The sequence below is a fragment of the Leptonychotes weddellii genome, chromosome 6, assembly GCF_054177405.1.
Source record: "Leptonychotes weddellii isolate Sample4059 chromosome 6, ASM5417740v2, whole genome shotgun sequence".
NCBI lineage: Eukaryota > Metazoa > Chordata > Mammalia > Carnivora > Phocidae > Leptonychotes > Leptonychotes weddellii.
Window position 1 is genome coordinate 49,245,492 of NC_138374.1, and position 22,424 is coordinate 49,267,915.

The window sequence follows — 22,424 nt, forward strand, 5'->3', positions numbered from 1 at the left end:
CACCATCAGGGAGGCATTCTTCTGGGTCTTAGAATCTCAATGAATCTTTATAAAAACAATAATCACACAGAGAGGGGAAATGCATTATTTTAACATTGCTCAAACTTTTCTACCAGAGAGGGAACTTGCACAAAGTCTGAGGAATACTCTGGAGTGTCTGTCTTAAGAAGGAAATATCTTCAAAATCTCTCATGTTATCTTTGAAAGCTCATAGGGATTTTAAAAAATGGACAGTAATACAATAATAGTAGAGGACTTCAATGCCCCACTTACATCAATGGATAGGTCATCCAGACAGAAAATCAACAAGGAGATATTGGCCTTAAACTACACATTAGACCTGATGGACTTAATAGGTATATACAGAACATTTCATCCCCAAACTACAGAATACACATTCTTTTTAAGTGCACATGGATCATTCTCCAGGATAGATCACATGTTAGGCCACAAAACAAGTCTTAATTCAAGAAGACTGAAATCATATCAAGCATCTTTTCTGACCATGAGCGTATGAAACCAGAAATCAATTACAAGAAGAAAACTTAAAAAAAACACAAATACGTAAAGGCTAAACAACATGTTACTAAACAACAATGGGTCCATGAAGAAATCAAAGGGAAAATAAATACCTTGAGATGAATGAAAATGAAAATACAACTTTCTAAAATCTGTGGGAGAAAGCAAAAACAGTTCTAAGAGGAAAGTTCATAGTTATACAGGTGTACCTCAAGAAACAAGAGAAAATCCCAAATAAACAATTTAACTTTATACCTAAAGGGACTAGAAAAAGAACAATCAAAGCCCAAAGTTAGTAAAAGGAAGAAATAAAGACCAGAGTGGCAATAAGCAGAGACTTAAAAAACAATAGCAAGGTCAATGAAACTAAAAAGTAGGAAATGTAACCTTTTGAGATGGAATTATGAAGAAACAGAAAATCGGAATAGACTGATTACAAGTAATAAAATTTAATCAGTAATTTTAAAACTCCTCCCAAAACAAAAGTCCAGCACCAGACAGCTTTGCAGGTAAATTCTGCCAAATATTTAAAGAAGAGTTAGGAGTTAACCTCCTCAATTATTCTAAAAAGTTGAAGAGGAAGGAATGCTTCCAAACTTATTTTATGAGGCTGGGATTGCCCTGATACAAAACCAGGCAAAGACATCATGAAAAAAGAAAATTACAGGCCAATATCCCTGGTGAACATAGATGCAAAAATCCTCAACAATTAGCAAACTGAATTCAACAATACATTAAAAGGATCACACACCACAATCAAGTGGCATTTATTCCAGGGATGTGAGAATGGTTTGACATCCACAGAGCAATCAACCTGATACACTATGTTAGCAAAACGAAGGATAAAAATCATATGATAATCTCAATAGAGGCAAAAAGAGCATCTGACAAAATTCAACACCCATTTATGATAAAAACTCTAAACAAAATTGTATAGAAGGAACATACTTCATCACAATAAAGGCCTTATATAACAAAACCACAGCTAGCATCATCAATGTCAAAAAGCGGAAAGCTTTTCCTCTAAGATCAGAAATAAGACAAGAATGTCCACTCTTACCACTTTTATTCAATATAGTATTGGAAGTCTTAGCCACAGCAATTAGACAAGAAAAAGAAATAAATGGCATCCAAATTGGGAATGGAAGAAATAAAACTGTTATTATTTGCAGATGATATGCTACTATACATAGAAAACCTTAACAACTCCACCAAAAAACTATTAGAACTGATAAACGAGGGGCACCTGGGTGGCTCAGTCATTAAGCATCTGCCTTCAGCTCAGGTCATGATCCCAGCGTCCTGGGATGGAGCCCCACATTGGGTTCTCTGCTCAGCAGGAAGCCTGCTTCTCCCTCTCCCACTCCCCCTGCTTGAATTCCCTCTCTCGCTATGTCTCTCTGTCAAATAAATAAATAAAATCTTAAAAAAAAAAAAAGAACTAATAAATGAATTCAGTAAAGTCACAGGATACAAAATTGACATACATGAATTGATTGTTTCTATGTACTAATAATAAGCTATCATAAAGAGAAATTAAGAAAACAATCCCATTTACAATTACATCATAGAGAATAAAATACCTGGGAATAATTTTAACCAAGGAAGTGAAAGACCTGTAAGACATTAATGAAAGGAATTGAAGATGACACACAAAAAATGGAAAGATATACCATGCTCATGGATTGTAAGAATTAATATTGTTAAAATGTCCGTAATATCCAAAGGAATCCACAGATTCAGTGCAATCCCTATCAAAATACCAAAGGCATTTTTCAAAGAACTAGAACAAAGAATCCTAAAATTTGTATGAAACCACAAAAGACCCCCAATAGCCAAAGCAATCTTGAAAAAGGACAGAACTGGGAAGATCATGACCCCTGGTTTCAAACTGTACTACAACGCTACAGTAATCATAATAGTGTGGTACTGACACAAAAACAGACACACAGATGATGAATAGAATAAAACAGAGAGTCCAGAAAAAACCTCAGGCATATATGGTCAATTAATCTATGACAAAGGAGGCAAGAATATACAATGGGAAGAAATTTAAAATGGATTAAAGACTTGAATGTAAGACCTGAAACCACAAAATTCCTAGAAGAGAACCTAAGCAGTGAGCTCTTTGACATCAGTCTTAGCAATATTTTTTTTTGGCTCACTCCCTTGAGGCAAGGGCAACAAAGGCTAAAATAAACAAACAGGACTACATCAAACAAAAAAGTCTGCATGCAAACCATCAACAAAACAAAAAGGCAATTACTAAATGGGAGAAGATAATTGCAAATCATATCTCCAATAAGGGGTTAATATCTAAAATATATAAAAAACTCACACCTTAACAACCAGATAACCCGAATAAAAAATGTGCAGAGGGCTTGATAGACATTTTTTTTAAAAGATTTTATTTATTTATTTGACAGAGAGAGACAGCTAGAAAGGGAACACAAGCAGGAGGAGTGGGAGAGGGAGAAGCAGGCTTCGCGCGGAGCAGGCAGCCTGATGCAAAGCTCAATCCCAGGACCCTGGGATCACGACCTGAGCTGAAGGCAGACGCTTAATGACTGAGCCACCCAGGCACCCTGAATAAACATTTCTCTAAAGAAGACATACTGACGGCCAATAGGCACATGAAAAGATGCTCAACATTACCCATCATCAGGGAAATGCAAAATCAAAACCACAATGAGATATCACCTTATACCTGTCACTATGGCTCTTATCAAAAAGACAAAAAAAAAAAAAAGAAAAAGAAAAAGAAAAATCACAAGTGTTCTAGTTCAATGGAACAGAATAGAAGTCCCAGAAATAAACCCACAATTATATGGTCAATTAGTCTTCGACAAAGCAGGAAAGAATATTCAGTGGGAAAAAAATCTCTTCGACAAATGGTACTGGGAAAACTCGGCAGCTACATGCAGAAGAATGAAACTAGACCACTTTTTTACACCAAACACAAAAATAAATTCAAAATGGATGAAAGACCTAAATGTGAGACCTGAAACCATAAAAATCCTAGCAGAGAGCACAGGCAATAATGTCTCTGACATCGGCCGTAGCAACAGTTTTCTAGATATGTCTCCTGTGGCAAGAAAAATGAAACCAAAAATAAACTATTGGGACTACATCAAAATAAAAAGCTTCTATACAGGGAAGGAAACAATCAACAAAACTAAAAGGCAACCTATAGAATGGGAGAAGATATTTGCAAGTGACATATCCGATAAAGGGTTAGTATCCAAAATATATAAAGAACTTAAACAATTCAACACTCCCCAAACAAATAATCCAATTAAAAAAATGGGCAGAAGAAATGAACGGACATTTCTCCAAAGAAGACATCCAGATGGAAAACAGACACATGGAAAGATGCTCAACATCACTCATCATCAGGGAAATACAAATCAAAACCATGATGAGATACCACCTTACACCTGTCAGAGTGGCTAAAATAAAACACACACACACACACACACGAAACAAGTGTTGGTGAGGATGTGGAGAAAAAGGAACGATTGTGCATTGTTGGTGGGAATGCAAACTGTGGAAAACCGTATGGAGGTTCCTCAAAAAGTTAAAAATAGAACTACCATATGATCCAGTAATCACACTACTGGGTATTTACCCCCAAAATACAGAAACACTAATTCCAAGGGATACATGTACCCAGATGTTTACGGCAGCATTATTTACAATGGCCAAATTATGGAAGCAACCCAAGTGTCCATTGATAGATGAACAGATACAGAAGATGTGGTATATATATACAATGGAAGATGACTCAACCATTAAAAAATGAAATCTTGCCATTGTGAAAACATGGATGGATCTAGAGAATATTATGCTAAGTGAAATAAGTCAGATAAAGAAAGAAAAATGCCGTATGACTTCATTTACGTGTAGAATAAAAAACACAAATGAACAAACAGAACAAAATGAAACAGAAACAGACTTATAGATACAGGAACAAATTGCTGGTTACCAGAGCGGGGAGGTGTGGGGGGGGGCAGGTGAACTAGGTGAAGGGGATTAAGGGGTACAAACTTCCACTTCCAAAATAAATAAGCCGCGGGGATGAAAAGTACAGCATAGAGGATAGAGTCAATAATATTGCAATAACTTTGTATGGTGACAGACGGTGACTAGACTTAGCCCAGGGATCACTTCACAATGTATAAAATATTGAATCGCTAGGATATACACTCGAAACTAGTAGAATATTGTACGTCAATTATATTTCAATAAAGGGTGGATGCCTCAAATGCTGGAGAAAAGATGACCATCTAGGAAGGCCAGTGTTCATTTCATGGCTCCGCATGGTCCTGGATGCAGCTGTGAGCACTCACCACCCACAGGAGCCCCGCATGGAGTCCTCCCAAGACCTCTGAGATGACAGTAGAGCCCAAGAGTGCCACCTTGCAGGGAAGGGGCTCTTTCCAGCCTCACAGAAGAGAGTCGTGGTGCTGGCCTGCCCCACTTCCCCAGACTCCCAGAAGTTGGTCTTACCAACAGGGAGGTTGCAGGGGCTGGGAGAAGGGGCTGCCCCACAGAGCCCCTTCTCTCTGCAACCAGGCCTGAGCATGGGAGGGAGAGGTGGGTCTGGCTTCCTGCGGCCTCTGGAATAAGGAGGAAGTCAGTGCCCCAAAGGCCCTCCCAGCTGAGTCCTTCCTGCCCTGGCACTTAGGAAACAGTGCTTCAGGTTTCTGGACATGCCCACACCTTGGGCAATGCCTTTGTGTCTCACTCTGATGCAAACCCAGGAGGCTCACTAGTTGGCAGTGGGGCAGGGAGGAAGGAAGTGGAGGGGAGCTCAGGTGTTCTAGCCCACTGAAGGAGGGGACGGCTGGCCGTGGCTTCCCTCCCGATAGATAATCCCGTGCTCTCTTTATCCACCTTCTAGGCCCTGGAACCGAGGGAGTCTGGTCTCAAGGGTGGTCTGGGAGAGGCCAGGTGCTCTAGGGTCTCACCCTTCGGTGACCCCCCACCTCACCTCTGTCAGAGGCTGGCCACGGATGGAAGAGGGCCCAGGATCCACCTGATTGCAATCGGCTTTCTTCCTCCTATGGGTAGAAGAGCTAACACTTTGCCAGAAGGAAAGGCCCTGGGCTGTTTCCCAACATGGGGTCACAAGGTCAGGATCATGATGAAGGACCCAGTTATGTCCTGGCAGTCTCTGGCCCGTCTCAGGGGGACTGGCCATGTAATAAAAGCACGACGCCCACCTTTCCTCTGTATAGCCTTCCCGTCCCAGGATGAGGACTGAGAGCTCCCAGAGAGCCTCTGACTAGGGCGAAGTCACCCACGGGGCACCCAGAATTCCTGGCTACCATTCAGTTCCACTACCCTGATTCCCACCCCAGGTGGACTCTGGCTGTCCTCTGTCCTTCAGCCTGGGGCCGTGTGAGCTCAAGACAGCTAGTGGGCCATCAAAGCCCTTAGAAGCTTCAGCAAGGCTGGGGTAAACAGTACAATGGGTGTGCCCCTCCTTCCCCTGACCCCTTTCCCTAGCCACTGCCACCCCCATTCCTTCATTTAGGAAGCCCCTTGCTCAGTTATCCGTTTGTCCATTCAGGTAAGAGTGCTTTAAACACCTTCTCTGTGCCCAATTTTGTGGCAGGGACTCAGAATCCTCAGGCAGAGGCTCCGGTCCCCCAAAGTTCACAGTCTAGCTCAGGCGGGCAGGTACGCCCAGGTGCAAATCAGCTGGTTGGCAACTTGGGTGTGACAGCGGAAGGGAGTGTGAACAGTGAGGCCTGGAGGGGTGCCCAGTGGGGAAGCTCAGGACCCTTGGGGAGGGGAAGGACTTGAGCTGAGCCCTGAGGGAGAGGGGAGGCGGGAGACCCCACCAGTGGTGCCAGTGCTGGCTGGGGGTGCAGGAGTGGAGGACTGGGGAGGGGGGTGCGTGACTGTCCTATGGATATCCAGGGCACAGGGAGCTAGAGAGGGTGCAAAGTGGGAAGTGATCCTGGGGCCTAGCTGGAGAGGAACCCTGATGACTTCCTACGGGACATCTACCAGATGCGTACACACGTGCATCTGTGGGGATGGGCCAAGCCTGTTGTGTATCCCTGGCCCTGTGCCGTGTGTGTGTGTGTGTGTGTGTGTGTGTGTGTGTGTGTGCGCGCGCGCGCGTGCACAAAGGTTTACAGGCTCTGGGATCTACGGTCAAGTCTGCTCCAACCTGCCTGCCCTTTACAAAAGTTAGATTTCAGTCATTCACTCATTCACTCCACCGCTGGGAGTGCCTACCGCCTACCAGGCCCTGGGCTGGGCTGGAGAATGTTGGGGACAAGTGCTTGCCCCCAGAGGACTCAAAGGCTGGTGGGTGAGGTCAGACTCAAGCTATGGTGCTCGTGCAGCCTGCTGAGGTCGAGGCAATGGCCTTCTCAGGCTGTGCGGCCGAACCGATCCTCTCCGGAGGGGCCTGGGGGAGAGCAGGAATCGAGCGGAGCCGATGCGGACACTTGGGCTGTCGCCCCTACCTAGAGGGCCGGGTGCCCTGTGAGTCAGCGGGAAGCCCCTCCCGCGGGCCCTTGGCGAGGCAGTTCCCCCCACGGCCCCGGGGGGCGCTGCGGGGGAGGGGGGTTGGGCCCTGGAGCCCACGGCGCGCTCGCTCTCTGCACTCACTCCACCGGCGGTTTTCCGGCCAGCTGTGTGCTGCCGCTCCCGCTCCTGGAGCACCAGGCGCTCCCCCTGCGTGCCCGCGGTCCCGCTCCGGGCCCCGGGGCTCCAGACGCCGCCGCCTGACGGTGACATGGGCGTTCCCCTGGTCCCGGAGGCCGGTGGCCGGCACTGGGGGCCTGTGCTCCTCGCTCTCTTCCTGGCTGCCTCCAGAGGTAAGGTGGGCAGGAGTCGGTGGGGAGGCGCGCCGGGACAGCACGGCTGGGGAGGGGGCCGCGGAGGGGGGGCTCCCTCCGCCTGCCCTGTTTCCTACTTGCTGGGACCTCGCTGCAGGGGCCAGCGGGTCCCTGCCAAGTGCCCTGGCTGGGCAGCAGCACGTCTGCATGCTCTGACAGCCGCCCAAGCCGCTGCCGGCCTGACCCTTCCCTGCCCAGAGAGCCCCGCGCGGGAGCAGCTGCTGCAGAGAGGAGATGGACATGGTGGGGACAGCCCAGCATTTTCTGGTGGACGCCGCGGGCTTTTGATACCTGGGGCATCTCCCTGCGCCGCCCGCCTCAGGGCTCCAGGGTCTCACTGGGCGCAGGGGGTGTGGTACTCTCTGTGTCCTGCTCCCTGGTGACACTCCTGGTTGAACCTTGGGGGGCACGGGTGCACTCGCAGATGTGGGCGCCCACCTGGTCCTTATCCTGAGGATCTGGCGGCTGAGAGTTGAGTGGTCAGCTGATTCCCGGCATCCTAGCAAGGCTGGAGCTCAGGGACTGGTGTGGGGTCCTGGGGAGAATGTGGGCCACTTTCCTGGCTCAACCATGAACCCCGTCTTGGTCCCGGAATAATTTATGGCATCTTTCTGGTCTCGGTTTCCTCAGCTCATGCTCAGAAGCCCTACACCAGGGAGGGCCACTTTCTTCTTCCAAAGTCCAGACTGTCACAACTCCAAGTGGAATCCTGGCTAGGACACAGGGGCTCCCAGGGCAGGGCAGGGAGCAGGGGTAGGGCAGAGGTCGGGGTACCCATAGCCTGGCCCCCGGTTCTTGGTGCCTGGCACTGGATCAGCTGGATTTCAAGGGAAGAGGGGGCCAGCAGGCAGCCTGTGAACTATACTTTGTGGGGAGGGCCCAGGGAAAGCTTGAGTCATGCAGGGAGTCAGGGAGGCAAGAGAAGGTGGGGCGCTTGGCACAAGGACCCAGTGGGCGGGTCAGGAGAAGAAAGGAGGGGGAGCACAGGGTAGGAGCAAGAGAAGGGAGTTGAGAGAAAATGGAATATCCCAGAAACAAAGTGGGTGCTTGCAGGCAGCATGTTATCTCAGTGCTCGGGGAGTCTGGCCTCTGATAAGGAGGAGAAAGCCCACACCCCACACACAGAGCTGCCTAGTCCTGGCCTGGATTCTCGCAGGATGGGGGAGGCGGTCTCGGCACCAAGGCCATGCTTCATGGCAGGACATGGTTTCCAGAAAGGGCAGGGGACGGTGGCAGGCAGGAAGGCCAGCACCGCCCCCACCACAGAGCACCTGCCCTGCCCCTTTCTCCTCAAGTGACCCCAAGAGGCCTTTCTGCTTTCTTACCCCTTCCCCTGCCCTCCCCTGGCCGGGCTGCTCTCTGTTCAGCCCCAATTTGGGAAACTGAGCTCTAGAGAACTGAGGTGTAGGGAGCCGCCTTGCAGAGTAGCTGGTAACAGAGAGGCTCAGAGCCCTCGCTCCATATCGTCTACATAGCCAGAGGCCTTCACCCCTAGAGGTCTCGGCTACTCACAAAGTGTGGCACTCCACAGGACCAGCTCTTCCCGGGCCCAGCTCAGGGAGATGATTAGGGCTCTAAGCAGCTTTCTACTGAAGGGGGTCAGAAGCATTCTCTTGGCTTTGAACTACTCTGGGACTCAGTATTCTTAACTGTAATATGGGCATGCTAATGAACATTCCCACTGCCCAGGACAATGTGTAACAAGGGGCTAACAGACGGGAAGCCTGGTTGCAGGCACTGTCAGGAGGGTCTGTGAGTTGGAAAGACTCGCCGCCGGCCTCCTGAGGTGGGTTGCCTTGGGCAGGATTGCTCAAGGTCAAAGGCTTCATGTCTGGGAAGGTGAGATGGAGGTGGCTGGTGCAGGTCTGTTTTCTAAGCTCCTGAGGCTGGCTCAGCACCAAGGAGAATGGTGGTGGTGAGTTGGTGCTCAGGAGCCCAGTCAACTGAAGACGCGCCTTTCCTGGGCCTGACTCAGGGTGAGATGGATGGAGGGATGCACCTAACAGAGCCAGGCCCCAGCAGACCCCAAGGGTGGCAGAGACTCTTCTTCCCCTATATGCACTCCTAGGGCCCGAGAAAGTTCTTGTCCTCACCATGGCCTTATAGGCTGACCCAGGAGGCCCAGACTCTGGGACTAGCACATGGGAGTGCACTGAGGCTAGGGAGGGGAGACCCCATCATCCCCTTCATGGTAAACAGGACTGCAGGGCCTTGTTGAGTAACCCAATGGTGCAAGCCTCTGATGCAGCGAAGGTCAGCTCTTAGGAAATCCACTGTCTTCTGTCCAGAGCCCCTGGGGTGGCCCTGGAGGCCAGCCCACAGGCGTGAGGGGGCATCTACCCAATGCTAGGGATGCCCAGCAATACCAGGGAGTCCCTCGCCCAGCTGGGCTGGTTGTTCCTGTGTCCCTGCCGGGGCCTGACCTCCCTAGGAGTGGTGGCTCAGGTGGGAGGGACAGTGGTGGGAAGCTGAAAGAGGCCACCTCCCTATATGCATACATAGACGGGTCTTAGGCTTCAGCAGATCAAGGGAGAGAAGGAAGGAAGGGCTCCTCGGTACCCATCTGGCCAACCAGCACTGACTAAGCCCCACATACTGAGCTGGAGGCCCCCCAGTTTTAGGCCAGCTACTCATCCAGGAGCAGTCTGCCTTCACCTGGGCGGGGTGAACCTGGGATTGGCAGTGCAGCTTTCTGAGGGACCCCTGGGTCCCCTTAGCAGCAGCACTGGCAGGCCCAAGGCCTTCCTGATGGCACTCTGTATGGGAATGGTGAAGCAAGGGATCTGGGGCTGTGTGCCTTGCATGCTTCCCATACAGTCCTTTCACTCAACAGTCTGGTCTTGGGAGTCAGTGAGCTCTAGGTTCAAATCCCAAGATGGCCATTTATGGCTGTGGCTTTGGGCAAGTTACTCAGCATCTACAATGGGGATGATGATGGCCCCTCCCTCAGGGGGCTTCGGTGAAGAGTCCGTGCACAACCTCAGCACCGTGCCTGGAACCTGGTGAATGATGTGTAGTGTTAAGCTGTTTCTTGGCTTTCTGTGGCCCGTGCCATTGGCCCTCCAAGTTCCTTGGTGCCTACAGAGCCCGGTGGAGAGCCCAGGGTGTGGGAAGGCATGGACTGATTTCCCTAGGACTGGACTTGAAGAATCCTGGAGGTCTGGCCACCTGTCAGCACCTATAGGCACTTAAAGTGTGAAATGTCCATGGAGGCGCCTGTGGATTCTCTTCAAGTTCCCCAGAGATGGGGGACTTTGCAACTTCAAGGCAAGCCCAGCTCAGGGTTTGCTGGTCTAACTGGGATCTTTCTTGCAACTGATCTTTATGTTTCGTCTAGTTGCTTTGGCTGCCCGTTCCCAGAGAGAAAGGCCGTGGCTGTTACGCACATCCGTCATTCAGTAATGAACTTGCTGCGCTTCGGCCCGAGCAGACCCCGTCCTTTAAATGTTCTGCATAGGATGCTATTTCCCGTGGGCACCTGGGGTTGAATAGGGAATAGTGAATAGCAGAGGCTATTCTCTCCCTGGGGGACACTGAACGCACATTCTCTCTGAGCCACGGGCAGCCTGGGGGACATGGTTTCAGGGAGGCTGACTGCCCCCTTCTGAAGGGCAGTTCCAGAATAGAGCTCCCTGAGCGTCAGCCTTCTGCTCATTACCTCTGGGATTTCTGCAGCAGCATCTGCCTATCATATGTACTTATTTTTTCCCTCAAATGGACTCATTCTTTTACTTAAGTAAATAGATTTTAAAAGGAAACTTTCTATCACCGGCACCAATGGAAAGCCAGTATCATTGCCATAAATAGAACAAAACCATACAAGTGCACAATAAGAAAACCAAATAAGGGTAATACATTCTAGTATAGCCTGGGGAAGGCTCTGAGCCTGAAACCTGCTGTCCCTTGTTAAAAAAAAAAAGGGAGGGGAATAACCTTCTATGTGATTCGATGGCATTTAATGCCATAAAACTAAAACTGTCCGTGTTATAGTCGCTGTCGGCCCCTCCCCCATCACTGCAGAAGCCAACTCACCACTGTGAAGAGCGCTAGCTGGTGGCAGGGGACAGGTCAGCTCTCCCAGAGGAAAAGAGAGCGGTGGTCCCCATCCTAAGAGGTCAGGGCAGGGTCAGAGGGCCTCTCTGAGCTTCTTCCGGCCCCCAATTCTCCCAGCCCCTGCTGCCTTCCTCAAATAAATACAGTGTCCAAGTAAATAGAGTAGCTCCAGCTGGGCTGGGGCCAACTAGCTATCCCAATAACCACGGGGTGATGGGGAGAGAGCTCACAGCAACTGAGCCCTCATTGGCCAGGCCTGCTGTCCATCTGCAGGAAGGACGTGGGCCCTCTGGTCAGTCCCAAGCCACCGCTACTGTGTCGGTTACTACGGGCTGCCTGCACCGAGGGCAGGGCCCAGGGACTGGAAGCTGAACCTTAGGAAGTCCTCACAGCCTAGACCCTTGAGGGAAGCTGGCCAGAGCTGGTATTCGGGGCTGCACACAGTCCTCCTCATGGAGGGCCTGGGCGAGTCTGGGAAGGAGGCATCCAGAGAAGCATCCATTGGCGGGGCGCCTGGCCAGCTGCCCAGGCCCTCTCCAGGGAGGCGTGCTGGCCAACAGCCTCCAGCCCCGGATGCGTGGATGCTTTCCCAAGGTGCTGGAAGCGCCGCTTCCTCCAATAGAGCCTGGCTTCCCCTTCCCAGACTCCCTGGTCTGATGTGAATGGACACTTCCTGCGGGGGCAGGTATCAATAAACACATCTGAGATGCCCTTTGTCCTTGCTGGCCACAGACCCCAGGAGCTGACCTGCTGGCTCCGCCCCCCGTGCCGGGGGTGCTTCCTGGACCTCAGCGCTGGCAGACTCAGTCCGGGTTGGTCCTTGACTCTGTTTCCCTCTGTGCTCTGCAGCTTGATAAAGACAGAACGGAGGCTTTCCCTGCACCCTCCCCGGACTATCCTGGGGGACGGGGCCTGGCAGGGAGCTGGAGACCAGTTCCATGTCTGTTTGGCGCTCCTTCTGAGGGTGAGGTCCTGGCCTTTTGCATCTAGCCCTGGGCCAGCAAGAGCAGCAGATCAGGGACTGTTGGACTGTTTACTTACAACCCCTAGCAGCAGCTGGACAGAGTTCAGCTGTTTGGGTGGGGCCTCCCAGGCCAGACTCATCAAGCTGGGGCCCCACCTCCAAAGGCTGGGGTGTTGCCTTGGCAACCGTGGGCTAAACTCATGCCCCGTCAGGGAAAACACACAGGCCTCTCCACACCCACACACACACCCATCCCGTGCACACCCACAGGGTTTCACGAGGTGCCTGCTGGGTGGAACGAGGTGAATCATGACAACTAACATCCCAAGACGGAGCCAGACAAGAGCCCCTCTCCCCAGTACTGGAACAGAAGCTTCTACAAGGGGCTGAGCCCACCTTTGGCTGAGGGTCCCCCAGCTGGAAAGCGGCAGGAGGAGGACTAAATTCTGAGCGGCCATCGCTTAGGGAACTCTGCACCCTCACGGCCTCTCTGCCCTGGGCCTGGCTCACGGGTAGGACCTCGGTAAATATTTGTGGAATGAAGGAATGGTGTTTTCGGTTTAGGTCTGAGGCTGAGCAAGGATGACTGGCTGGAAGTTGCAGTCAGCTTGGGGTCAGTTCACTCTCCCCGGTGCTGGAGGCTGAGATGTCAGCCCCACCCGCTTCAGGAGTTAGGGGGTGCTCTTCCTTCCTGCTGTGCTGGTGTGTCCAAGGTGTGAGTTTCAGCTCAGCCACATAGGGTTGGGTGGTCTTGGCTAAGTCGCTTGACTTCTGGGTCTGTTAACTCATCTTTAAAATGGGGATGATAATACCTACATCAGGGGATATTAAGTGAGAGGAGTACAAATTGGTAAGCAAGTCCTGACACATAAGAGGTGGCCCATTTCTTGCCCCCTTCCCTGCCCTAAGGAAATACAGCCCCTTCCTACTGCCCCAAGCCCTCAGAGCTGGAAGGGCCTAGGAACATGGGGAGTTTCTTGAGATGAAGAGAAGGAGGCAGAGAGAAGAAGGATGGGACCTGTTCAAGGGCACACAGCAAGGACGTGGCTAAGTGGGGACTGGGGCCCAGGGATCCCTCAGACCAAGGTTTTAATCCTGAGACCTGGAATTTTCCAGGTTCCTAGCAATATTCCTCCAGGGGCTTCTGCCTCCTTACCCGGTGACAGGTGGGGCTGGAGTGGGGCTGGGCCCCAAGAGCAGCACAATGACTGGATGGTTCCCGCCTGGGCACAGGCTCAGGCCCAGGCCCAGGATCATTTTCCTGTCCCACATGTTCTTGGCCACCCTGGAGCCGAGGGCTTTCCTCCCCACCCTCTCCCCAGTCTCTGACAATGACCCAGGTGTCCAAAAGGATCTGCTCCTGACAATAAGCAACATCCTCCTGCCAAATAATTATAAACCCAGCTGTGCTATATATATATCCCCGATAACACGTGTGCATGTGCAGTTGTGGGTGGCATGGGGGGGGGGGGCGTGCATTATTTTCCCCAACTCTGTGCCTTTGAGCATCAGGCTGTCCTGGGTTTTGACCTGGCTTGAGTCTTAGACACAACAAAGGGGATGTTCCCACCCCCCCAACCCTGAACCCCCCACCAGGACAAGACCCTGGGAACTCTTGGTCCACTGCTATCTGGCCCTTTTGCTGAAATCGAACAGTGTCCCCCATCCCCCAAACCTGAATCCTACTGCAAGCTTCTCCTTTTTCTAAAAAGGGAAGAGGTCCTCTAGGGTGTGTAGGGTGTTGGGGATTGAGCAATGCTCCCCTCCCCTTGCCCCCCACCCCCATTCTCAGCCCCAATTCTGTGTCCCACTGTGGGTTTTCAGCCTCTAGGGCTGAATATCTCTCCCCAGTGCTGTCCAGGTAACTCTGTGCTCCCTGACACATAGTGCCATGTAATAGCTGCCCCTAGCTGCGGCCCGCAGGGGAAAGGGGCAGCGCAAGGCAGACAGCTGCTCGGTCTGCTCTCTGGGCGGGTTTTCGGTCTTCCTGGGAGTGTCTGCGAGGGTCCTTTCCCTGGCTAGCCCCCCGCCCCCCGTTTACTGGCACACATAGTTCTGTGGCCATGGCTGTCACACAGGCCCGTGAGGGGGAGTCGAAGTCACTACTGTGATCTTCAGTGAATTATTTAGCGTCTCTTTGCCTCACGTTTTGTCCTCAGTGAAACAGGAATAAAAACAACACCGACCTTATAAGGTTGCTAGACATGCCCCTAAAGGAGTTAGCATAGCACAGGATACCTGCTCTTCCTTCTTCTAGTTCTAACTAGATCTGGCTTTACCTGAAACCCCCCATGCTCCAGGTTCTGAGTTCATACCCTCCCTCTGTGGCACTTTAGGGAAATCACTTTCCCCTTCCGGGCCTCTACATTTCTGCCTGAAAAGGAGACCAGCATCTTGCCAGGCAGTTGTGAAATCTCTGCTCACCTTGGCAAAGATTTTCCATAGATCTGGGGCTCCCAGACATGGCTCCCTCTCACATGTGGGTAGAGTGAATGGAAGGATCTGGTGTGTGTGTGTGTGTGTGTGTGTGTGTGTCTTCCTTACTTTCTAGGGGCCTAACACACTACCATGCAGACATATTCTTCGGGGCCATGACTTTGCTAATTCCCCACACACTGCTTTAAATATGCAGGCACTCCAAAATTGGATCCCAAGCTGTTGTCAGTCATTCACACCTTAGTGGGAAAGAGTTTGAAGCTGGCTTCTCCATTCTACTCTGCAGAACTATTTTCACTCCTAGGAAATGTTCCCGGACTTGCCCAAACGAACGAGAGAGCTGTGTGGCTTCCACGTAGCAAGCACCACCTACTAGCAAAGCACTTTCAGAGCCCTTCATGTGAAGTATTTGTGGTCCTTGCCTCAACTCTGGCAGGTAGATGTTTTCATTTCTGTTTGACAGTGAGGAGTCTGAGGCTCAGAGTCTAAATGACTCCCAGCTATTGGACTCCAGTGCGGGCTGGTCCGGTTCCAAAGCTACACCAGGCTGCCTTACTTTGGACCAGGCAAAGTTTTCAGCTCTGCTGGTGGGTCCCAGGCTCTGAAGGCAGGGAAGGGGGTGCCCGCAGGAGGAAGTGGCGTTATCTTGATTCAGGCAGTGGCAATCCAAGAGACATGCTGGTTTGGATTCTGTACACATCTCCTTCCCTGACTTACGACAGCCTCTGAAATGCCACTTAAAATTCAAATACCGCTAATATATAATAACCGTAGTTATCTTCCCTGTGTCTGTAGAGGGCATTAGAACTCGCATCTAGTGTTCTCAGCTTTCCCTCGCTCTGTCCTCTCGCAACCATGCATTGCAGTGATTGTGGGGATCAACATGGTTAGGTGCTGGGGGGTTGGGGTAGGGTAAAGAGGGCCAGGGGATGGCTTCGTTTGCTTATTGAAAACCAAATGAACTAGGAAATATTTCTAAGAAGACTGGGTGGCAGCAGGTACATGGATGAGGCGACCTCTCATGATTTCCCTGGTCCTGGCCCCGAGACACCTTGGGTTTTCCTGCTTCCTCACCACCTGGCCCAGAGCACCCCGTCTACTTGCTGAAGTTCTATCTGTCCATCAACCCCAAAGACACTCGCTCCTTCGAGAAGTCTCCTGACCATCCCCAGGACGGCTATGTCTTCCCTCCTCCAAGTGCCCTGTAGACTGGAACCAGTCCACCCTTTAGCCTGTGGTCTTACTTTGTCAGGAAGGCATGCTTCGTCTACACAGCTAGGCCATAAGCTCCCAAGGGGAGGCCATGTGCTCAGCATCCAGGTGAGACGTAGCACCTGGTGCAGGCCCTGCACACAGAGGTGCTCCATTAGTGCTCACCGATGAGGAGGTGGGACGGCATGGCTAGCCCTACGAGTGGGAAGGGCCCAAGGTGCTAATGGCCCCAGAAGGCTGGCCAAGGGAAAAGGGCTTCTCTTCCCGAATCGCCTTTGTGCTCCTCATCCTGCTTCCCGCCCCGGACGGCATGGGGTGTGGGGCTGGAGGTGCCAGGGGCCAGTTGTGGGCAGAGCCACAGGGTCTGCAGCAGCGGGGAGACAGACACACCGGCTGGGCCCCGTCCGCCACCTGCACAGAGTCTCTCCTACGCCTTGTCTAGTGTCCCTGGGGTCAGGGGAGTCCCTCACTTGGAGAAGCTCCTCCTCCCACGCAGCCCGGGATGGAGTCAGATTCAGGAGCTAATGAAGAAGCTGAGGCCCGGGAGGTCAGCTGACTCGCCCGGGGCCTGTGACTGGGGAACCCACATCTTCAGAGTGCCAGGCCAGGGTTCTTCCTCCCTCTGGGGGAACTGGGAGTGGTTCTGGCTCAGGCAGGTGACCGTCTCTTGTCTCTCTAAACAGGTCTGGTGGCAGCCTTCAAGGTCGCCACGCCATATTCCCTGTACGTGTGTTCTGAGGGCCAGAATGTCACCCTCACCTGCAGGATCATGGGCCCCACGGCCAAAGGGCACGACGTGACCTACTACAAGACATGGTACCGCAGCTCGCGGGGCGAAGTGCAGGTCTGCTCGGAGCGCCGGCCCATCCGCAACCTCACGTTCCAGGACCTTCACCTGCACCACAGCGGCCACCAGGCCAACACCAGCCAGGACCTGGCCCAGCGCTACGGGCTGGAATCAGTCTCCGACCACCACGGCAACTTCTCCATCACCATGCGCAACCTGACCCCCATGGACAGCGGCCTCTACTGCTGTCTGGTGGTGGAGATCAGGCACCACCACTCGGAGCAGAGGGTCCACGGTGCCATGGAGCTGCAGGTGCAGACAGGTGAGGGCCTCCCGTATGGGACAGCGCGGGGGTGCCGTCGCTGTGGGGATGGTGCATGCGCCCGTCTGGAAGGGGAGGCAGAGAGAACCGTGTGACTCCAGGGCTGTGGTGCTGAGTACTGGATGGTGTGACCGTGGTGTGATTCTGTGCTGGGAGGGTGTGTGGTCCCAGGTGGGGGACACGGACACGCCAGGGACATGTGTGGTGAGATGGGGTGGCCACGGGGTGTGGGGCTGCGTATAAATCTCTCTGGTCAGTGGGGTGTGATGGTGAGGGGGGTGTATGTGGTTCTGTCTAGTAAGAGAGAGTGTACAAACCTGGGAGGTACTGCTCATGACACTATGGTGGCCGTGGTATGTGACCTGGGGTGTGAGCTGGTGAACGCTTGTTGGGAAATATGTATGTATCTGTGTGTGTGTGTCCGGGTGAGAGTGTGAGGGGCAGTAGGCTGGGTAGATGAGTGGGTGCCAGCAGGTATCCACACGCCTGCGGGGGAGGTGTGAGAGTGCGCCGGGCACACCCAGCCTCGCAGTGAGAAGCTGCGTCTGTGTGTACCCGTGTGCTAGCTGCAACAAGCCTCCCCGGCCTCAGGCCCACCTAACGCCCCTTCCCTTTGCTCCCACAGACAAAGCAGCGTCAACCCGGTGCATCGCGTACCCACCTTCACCCAGGGAGAGTGAAAGTAAGGGACCGCCCTTTTGGCCCTTCTGGGTTCTCTGTTCTCCTCCGCCTTCTTCTTGGATCCAGGCCCCACTCTGAACTCTGACCTCATCACCCCAAGCCCACCGAACCCCCATTCTTCCTCCTCTGCTATTGCCTCTCCCTTTCACTTACCCCTTCCCCGCAACCATTGGGCTGCAGTCCTTGTTCTGTGCATGGGGGAGAGAGGACGGAGAGACTCAGGAAGGGGAAGAGAACTACCTTTCCTAGAGCTCTTTCTGCATGCCAGGCACTGTGCTAAGTCCTCGCAAGTACTGGTATCTCCGTGGATTCTGACAAGAACCCTCTGAAGTAGGCAGCACATCTTCACTTTCTACACATGGACACAGAAGCCCAGAGAGGTGACATAACTTGCCCAAATTCACACAGCTGGGTTGTGCTCACTTCACCTTCTTCCCAGCTTGAGGAATGCACAGGGCGGTGGGCGGGTGGCAGTCAGCCCCCTGGTGTTTGCCCTGGGAGGCATCCTGCAGAGGAAGAGTGGGGCACTGCTCTGAGGGACGTCTGGGCACTCAGAGGCCAGGGCAGAATGCCTGGCAGCTTGGAGGCAGCAGGCAAAGGGGAGATGTCTCAGGGGTGCCCCATTCTTTGGAGAGGAGAGGGTCTTGGCTTCCAGAGCCTTCTATCCATCAGTATTTCCTGGGCATCTAGTATGGACCAGCCCCTGCCCAGGCCCTGGAGATACAAGAGTGCAGACCTCCCCCCCTGCCCTCCAGGAGGACGCGCACAAAGACCGAAGGCAGGGACAGGACAGTTAAACCTACAGCCCCAGCCCCAGCCCAGCTCAAAGGTCGTGGTAACTTTCTACTCCAACTACTCTTTTGTGAACCAACAAACAGCTTAGCCAGGAATAAAATCAGAACACACATTTCGGACTGAGCCAGACCCGCATGGAACTAAGGAACTCTTTGGTTCAAGCCCCTGTCCCTGCACACTGCAAACCTGACATGTCGCCTCGGCACCAGGCCACTGCTGTCCTCACTTCCTCCAGCGGCAGCTCCCTGGTGAGGGTGGACGGCCGTGTGCACAGGCATCCATGATGGGGGGAGCCTCACCTGGCAGGGCCCACGAGTGTTCACTTCCCCATTGCTCCTTCCACTCTGAGCAACCCTCCAGTCCCCCTTCTTCCTCCAGGAGCTCCCAGAGCTCCCTTAGAGGCCATCACCTCTGCCACTGTGCACACTTCTCTGGTGGGGAAACCAAGGTGCAGACAGGTGCAGGGACTGCTCCCCATCTCTCAGCCAGAGCGCCTGATTCTCAGTCACAAACCCTGCCCGGGAGCTGGGCTGCCCTCCCCTCTCTCAACACCAGTTTTCTGAAAATCAGTTGTATGAATTAAAGTCCTGGGGACAGCGATGAGAGATGCCAGTGGGGACAATGAAGAAACCAGCTGCAAAATAGAGAGGGAACAAAGATTTGGTTCATTTCTCCTGATTAAGACCCAGCTTAGAGAAGTAGCTGCTGGAATTAAGGAAACAGAAGTCGCCTGGGGAAGCCTGGGAATCTGGCTGGTCAGAATCCGAGGCTGAGGCAGAACTTTGAACTTGATTGTCAAGAGTGGGTCAGGCTTCCTTCGCTGGGCACCTCTACTCTCAGGTTTTCACATTAGCCTCCCTCTCTAGGGATGTGCAGCCTCACTCTGGTCCCTGCTTCCCTGAGCTACTACTGTCCACAGTGACCTGGTTCCCCAAGGGCCAAAGGGATGTGTTTACTTCTATCCTAGCTGTTGAGGGCAGGATGATGACTTTGGTGACCTCTGAAGTCCCAACCCCTTTCCAGACTCTTCGTTCTGGAGGTCTGGAGACTACAGCTGTGGTGGAGTCTTGTCACTAAGGAGGGCATGGCGTCTGATGAAAAGAAACCCAGCTATCCTTTTGGGTGGGGTGTGGGGGTTGGGGCCAACACTTCCATTCTCTAGGGATCATGGGTCCAGTGAGAAATGGGAGCACGTGTGTCCCTTCCCCACTAACAGGGAGGCAATCCGTGTTATCCAAGAGGCTGAATCAGGGATCAAAAACTCCAATGCCCCCGAAGCCAGGGACCTGGGGAGGAAGACAGTGGGGAGGGGTGGAGACTGTGGTGAGCAGCCAGCTGCCGGCCTGTAAGGGCAGCTCCAACAGCTGTGTGCTTGGAGGGGGGCCCGGGGCTGCCAGAGCCACTCCATTTTCCAGCAAAGTCAGAAGCCCAGATTTTACAGAAACTCTCAATTTTAAAATGTTGGCCAAAAAAGAAAAAAAGAAAAAAAAAGAAAGAGATGACGTACCATGTGGGCCATGACAGGATGGCAAGGAGATGGCAACAGACAGTGGACACACATCTGTTTTCTAATGGTTTAGAAACATTTGCCTGGTGACCCCTGTGCTTAGTGGGCCTCAGGGCGGGCCGCTAGGGACTGCCCTCAGTGCTGCTGACCTTTGGAAAGACTGCAATCCCTGCTCTCTCTAAGACAGGTGCCCCACAGCCAGCCTTGGTACCTGATTGGCTAGTGATGCTTCCAGCCAAGCAGCTGGGAGCTTTTCTGTTCTACCTGCAGCCCTGTCTTCTAAAGATCTCTTTGGGAAGGAACAGGGTGGCCGGCCTAGGAAATCACCTGAAAGCCCAAGTCAGTCTGAGGTTGGGGGAGGCGGGAGGAAGGGAGAGAGGCTGAGAAAGTTGGTCCCCAAGAGCCCCCAATTGCTGAGGGGCTGTGGTTTTGTCACGGAGCCCAGGGAAGGGGGCTGGGCAGCCTACCTCCTGCAAAGCAACCTCCCTATCCCCCTACACAGCAGGATGTTTGGTTTGCTTTCATCCAACCCCTCCCGGGGGAACCAGGCAGCCTGACCGAACTCCCTCCTCCCCTCTCGTACCTACCTACCTACCCACCCACCCACTGGGTACTGGCAGGCTCTAGACAAGGGTGCACTGCTGAGCAGGTTAGCGTTGGGGGGAGCTCCCATCCCAGCCTGCTGTGTAAGGGCCTGGCACAGTTCTCAGAGCTGGCCTGGCAGCTGTCTCTGCCAGCACCTGATCGCCTTCCCAGTGAGCCTGGCTCTGGATGGCTACCAAGCAGGACCCCCTACCCCCACCTCCCCAGGTACTGGCCACACCTGCGGGAGGCGGCAGGGACCTGTGGCAAGGCTGGGCTTTGCAGAAGAGCCCGTAGCTTCTAGGGCAGGTGGGCCCACAAAACTGTCCCCAAACTCCTGCCTCCCTGTCCCAGCCTCAACTCTCAGCCCAGGTTGTAAGGAAACCAAGTCCTGATCCCCTGGAGGGGCTGCAGAGGGGGATCTCTGCCTGGGGACAGGAGTCAGGCCGGGAGGGGGACAGGGAGACACAGCGAGTGAGCACCTGACCTCACTGAATGTGGCTTAGTAGCAGTCTGGAGCCCTGGTTTGACGACTAGAATAGAGCATTTTGCAACCCCCTTCTCAATGCCCACAAGAAGATCCTATGACGGGGAGTTAGAAATCCTCAAACGTCTGAATTATAGAATGTGTCTACTTTCACTATTCCACGTCAAAATGCAGCCTTGCTGAGATCTGCAGGGAACCTGCTTTAATGTGGACTCGAACTTGCTTTGTGATTAGCATAGCAACTGTTCTGTACCAGTGGGTAGGTCTAAAGTGCCAGTAAACAGTTTGTTCTCTTCTGTGGTATGAACAAAGCCCCGGAAAGCTTATTTACACCATCAGGTTGTTTAGCAATACAATGAGATAAACACAGCCTTTATTCCCAAATGAAGAGTGTGAAGGCAACACTGAGACCACAGCCCCCCCACCTTCCCCAAGCTCCCCAGGGCCACATTGACGCCACCGTGACAAGGCATCCCAGCCTGTATTTCGTATTTGGGGAAGGGCTGAAATCGGGAAGGAAACGCGTTTACGCTGGTTGTGGTTCCATCCCAGCTAAACTCCTGGTGTCAGCAGATGGGCTGAAATAAGTCAGGCCTCTCATGTTGTTGGTGGGATGGTAAAGCGGTACAACCTTTACCAATTAAACAGCCTAGAAGAAAACGCACATACTCTTTGGCTCAGCACTTTCACCGCTGGGATTTTACATACAGAGGTACTTGCCCAAGCGAGGGAAGATGCACACACAAGGAGTTCACGGCTACGTTATTAGTTATGCAGAAAAACGGAAGCGATCTGCATGTCCACCAATGGGGGACTGTTTCAATAAATTCTGGGGTGAGCCCTGCGATAAAGCCCTAGGCAGAACAGGGTAGAGCTCTGTGCCAACCAGAGCTGTCCAAGCCACGCTAACTGGGAAAAGCGATCCTCATGAAAAGCACCTGTATGCTGTGTACGCAGGGGACAAATCTGGGCCGCGCGCGAGAGAAGTGTGGACAGTGATTGTCTCTTTGCAGGGTGCCCTGGGGAGGAGGAGCAGCAGGGGGAGGAAACTCTGGAATATATTTTAACTTATCTATCTATCTATCTATCTATCTATCTATCTATCTATCTATCTATCTATATTGTAATTTAGAAAGTTTAAAATTTTAAAACGTTAAGATAAGGATTCACATGTTTCTAGTTCTCCCCCACGTGTCCCCCCGCCGCCTGCCCCGTGACT

At 52.4% G+C, this 22,424-nt stretch overlaps 2 protein-coding genes across 7 annotated transcripts in view; one reads left to right on the top strand and one right to left on the bottom strand.

The window, feature by feature from the left end:
- The window catches only part of LOC102736847 (cadherin-23), a 75,427-nt gene that overhangs the window by 34,252 nt on the left and 18,751 nt on the right, over positions 1–22,424 (bottom strand). The window lies entirely within an intron of this gene.
- Positions 7,093–22,424, top strand: part of VSIR (V-set immunoregulatory receptor) — a 28,380-nt gene continuing 13,048 nt past the window's right edge. The window contains exons 1-3 of one of the 3 annotated variants that reach the window (XM_081824091.1): positions 7,093–7,358; positions 16,728–17,153; positions 17,779–17,835. In XM_081824091.1, the coding sequence (XP_081680217.1) occupies positions 7,277–7,358; positions 16,728–17,153; positions 17,779–17,835 (565 nt within the window). In that variant the 5' untranslated portion in view covers positions 7,093–7,276. Of the gene's footprint in view, positions 7,359–12,666; positions 12,920–16,727; positions 17,154–17,778; positions 17,836–22,424 lie in introns of those variants that run through there. The other 2 variants (XM_081824092.1, XM_081824093.1) reach the window with 2 other exon arrangements.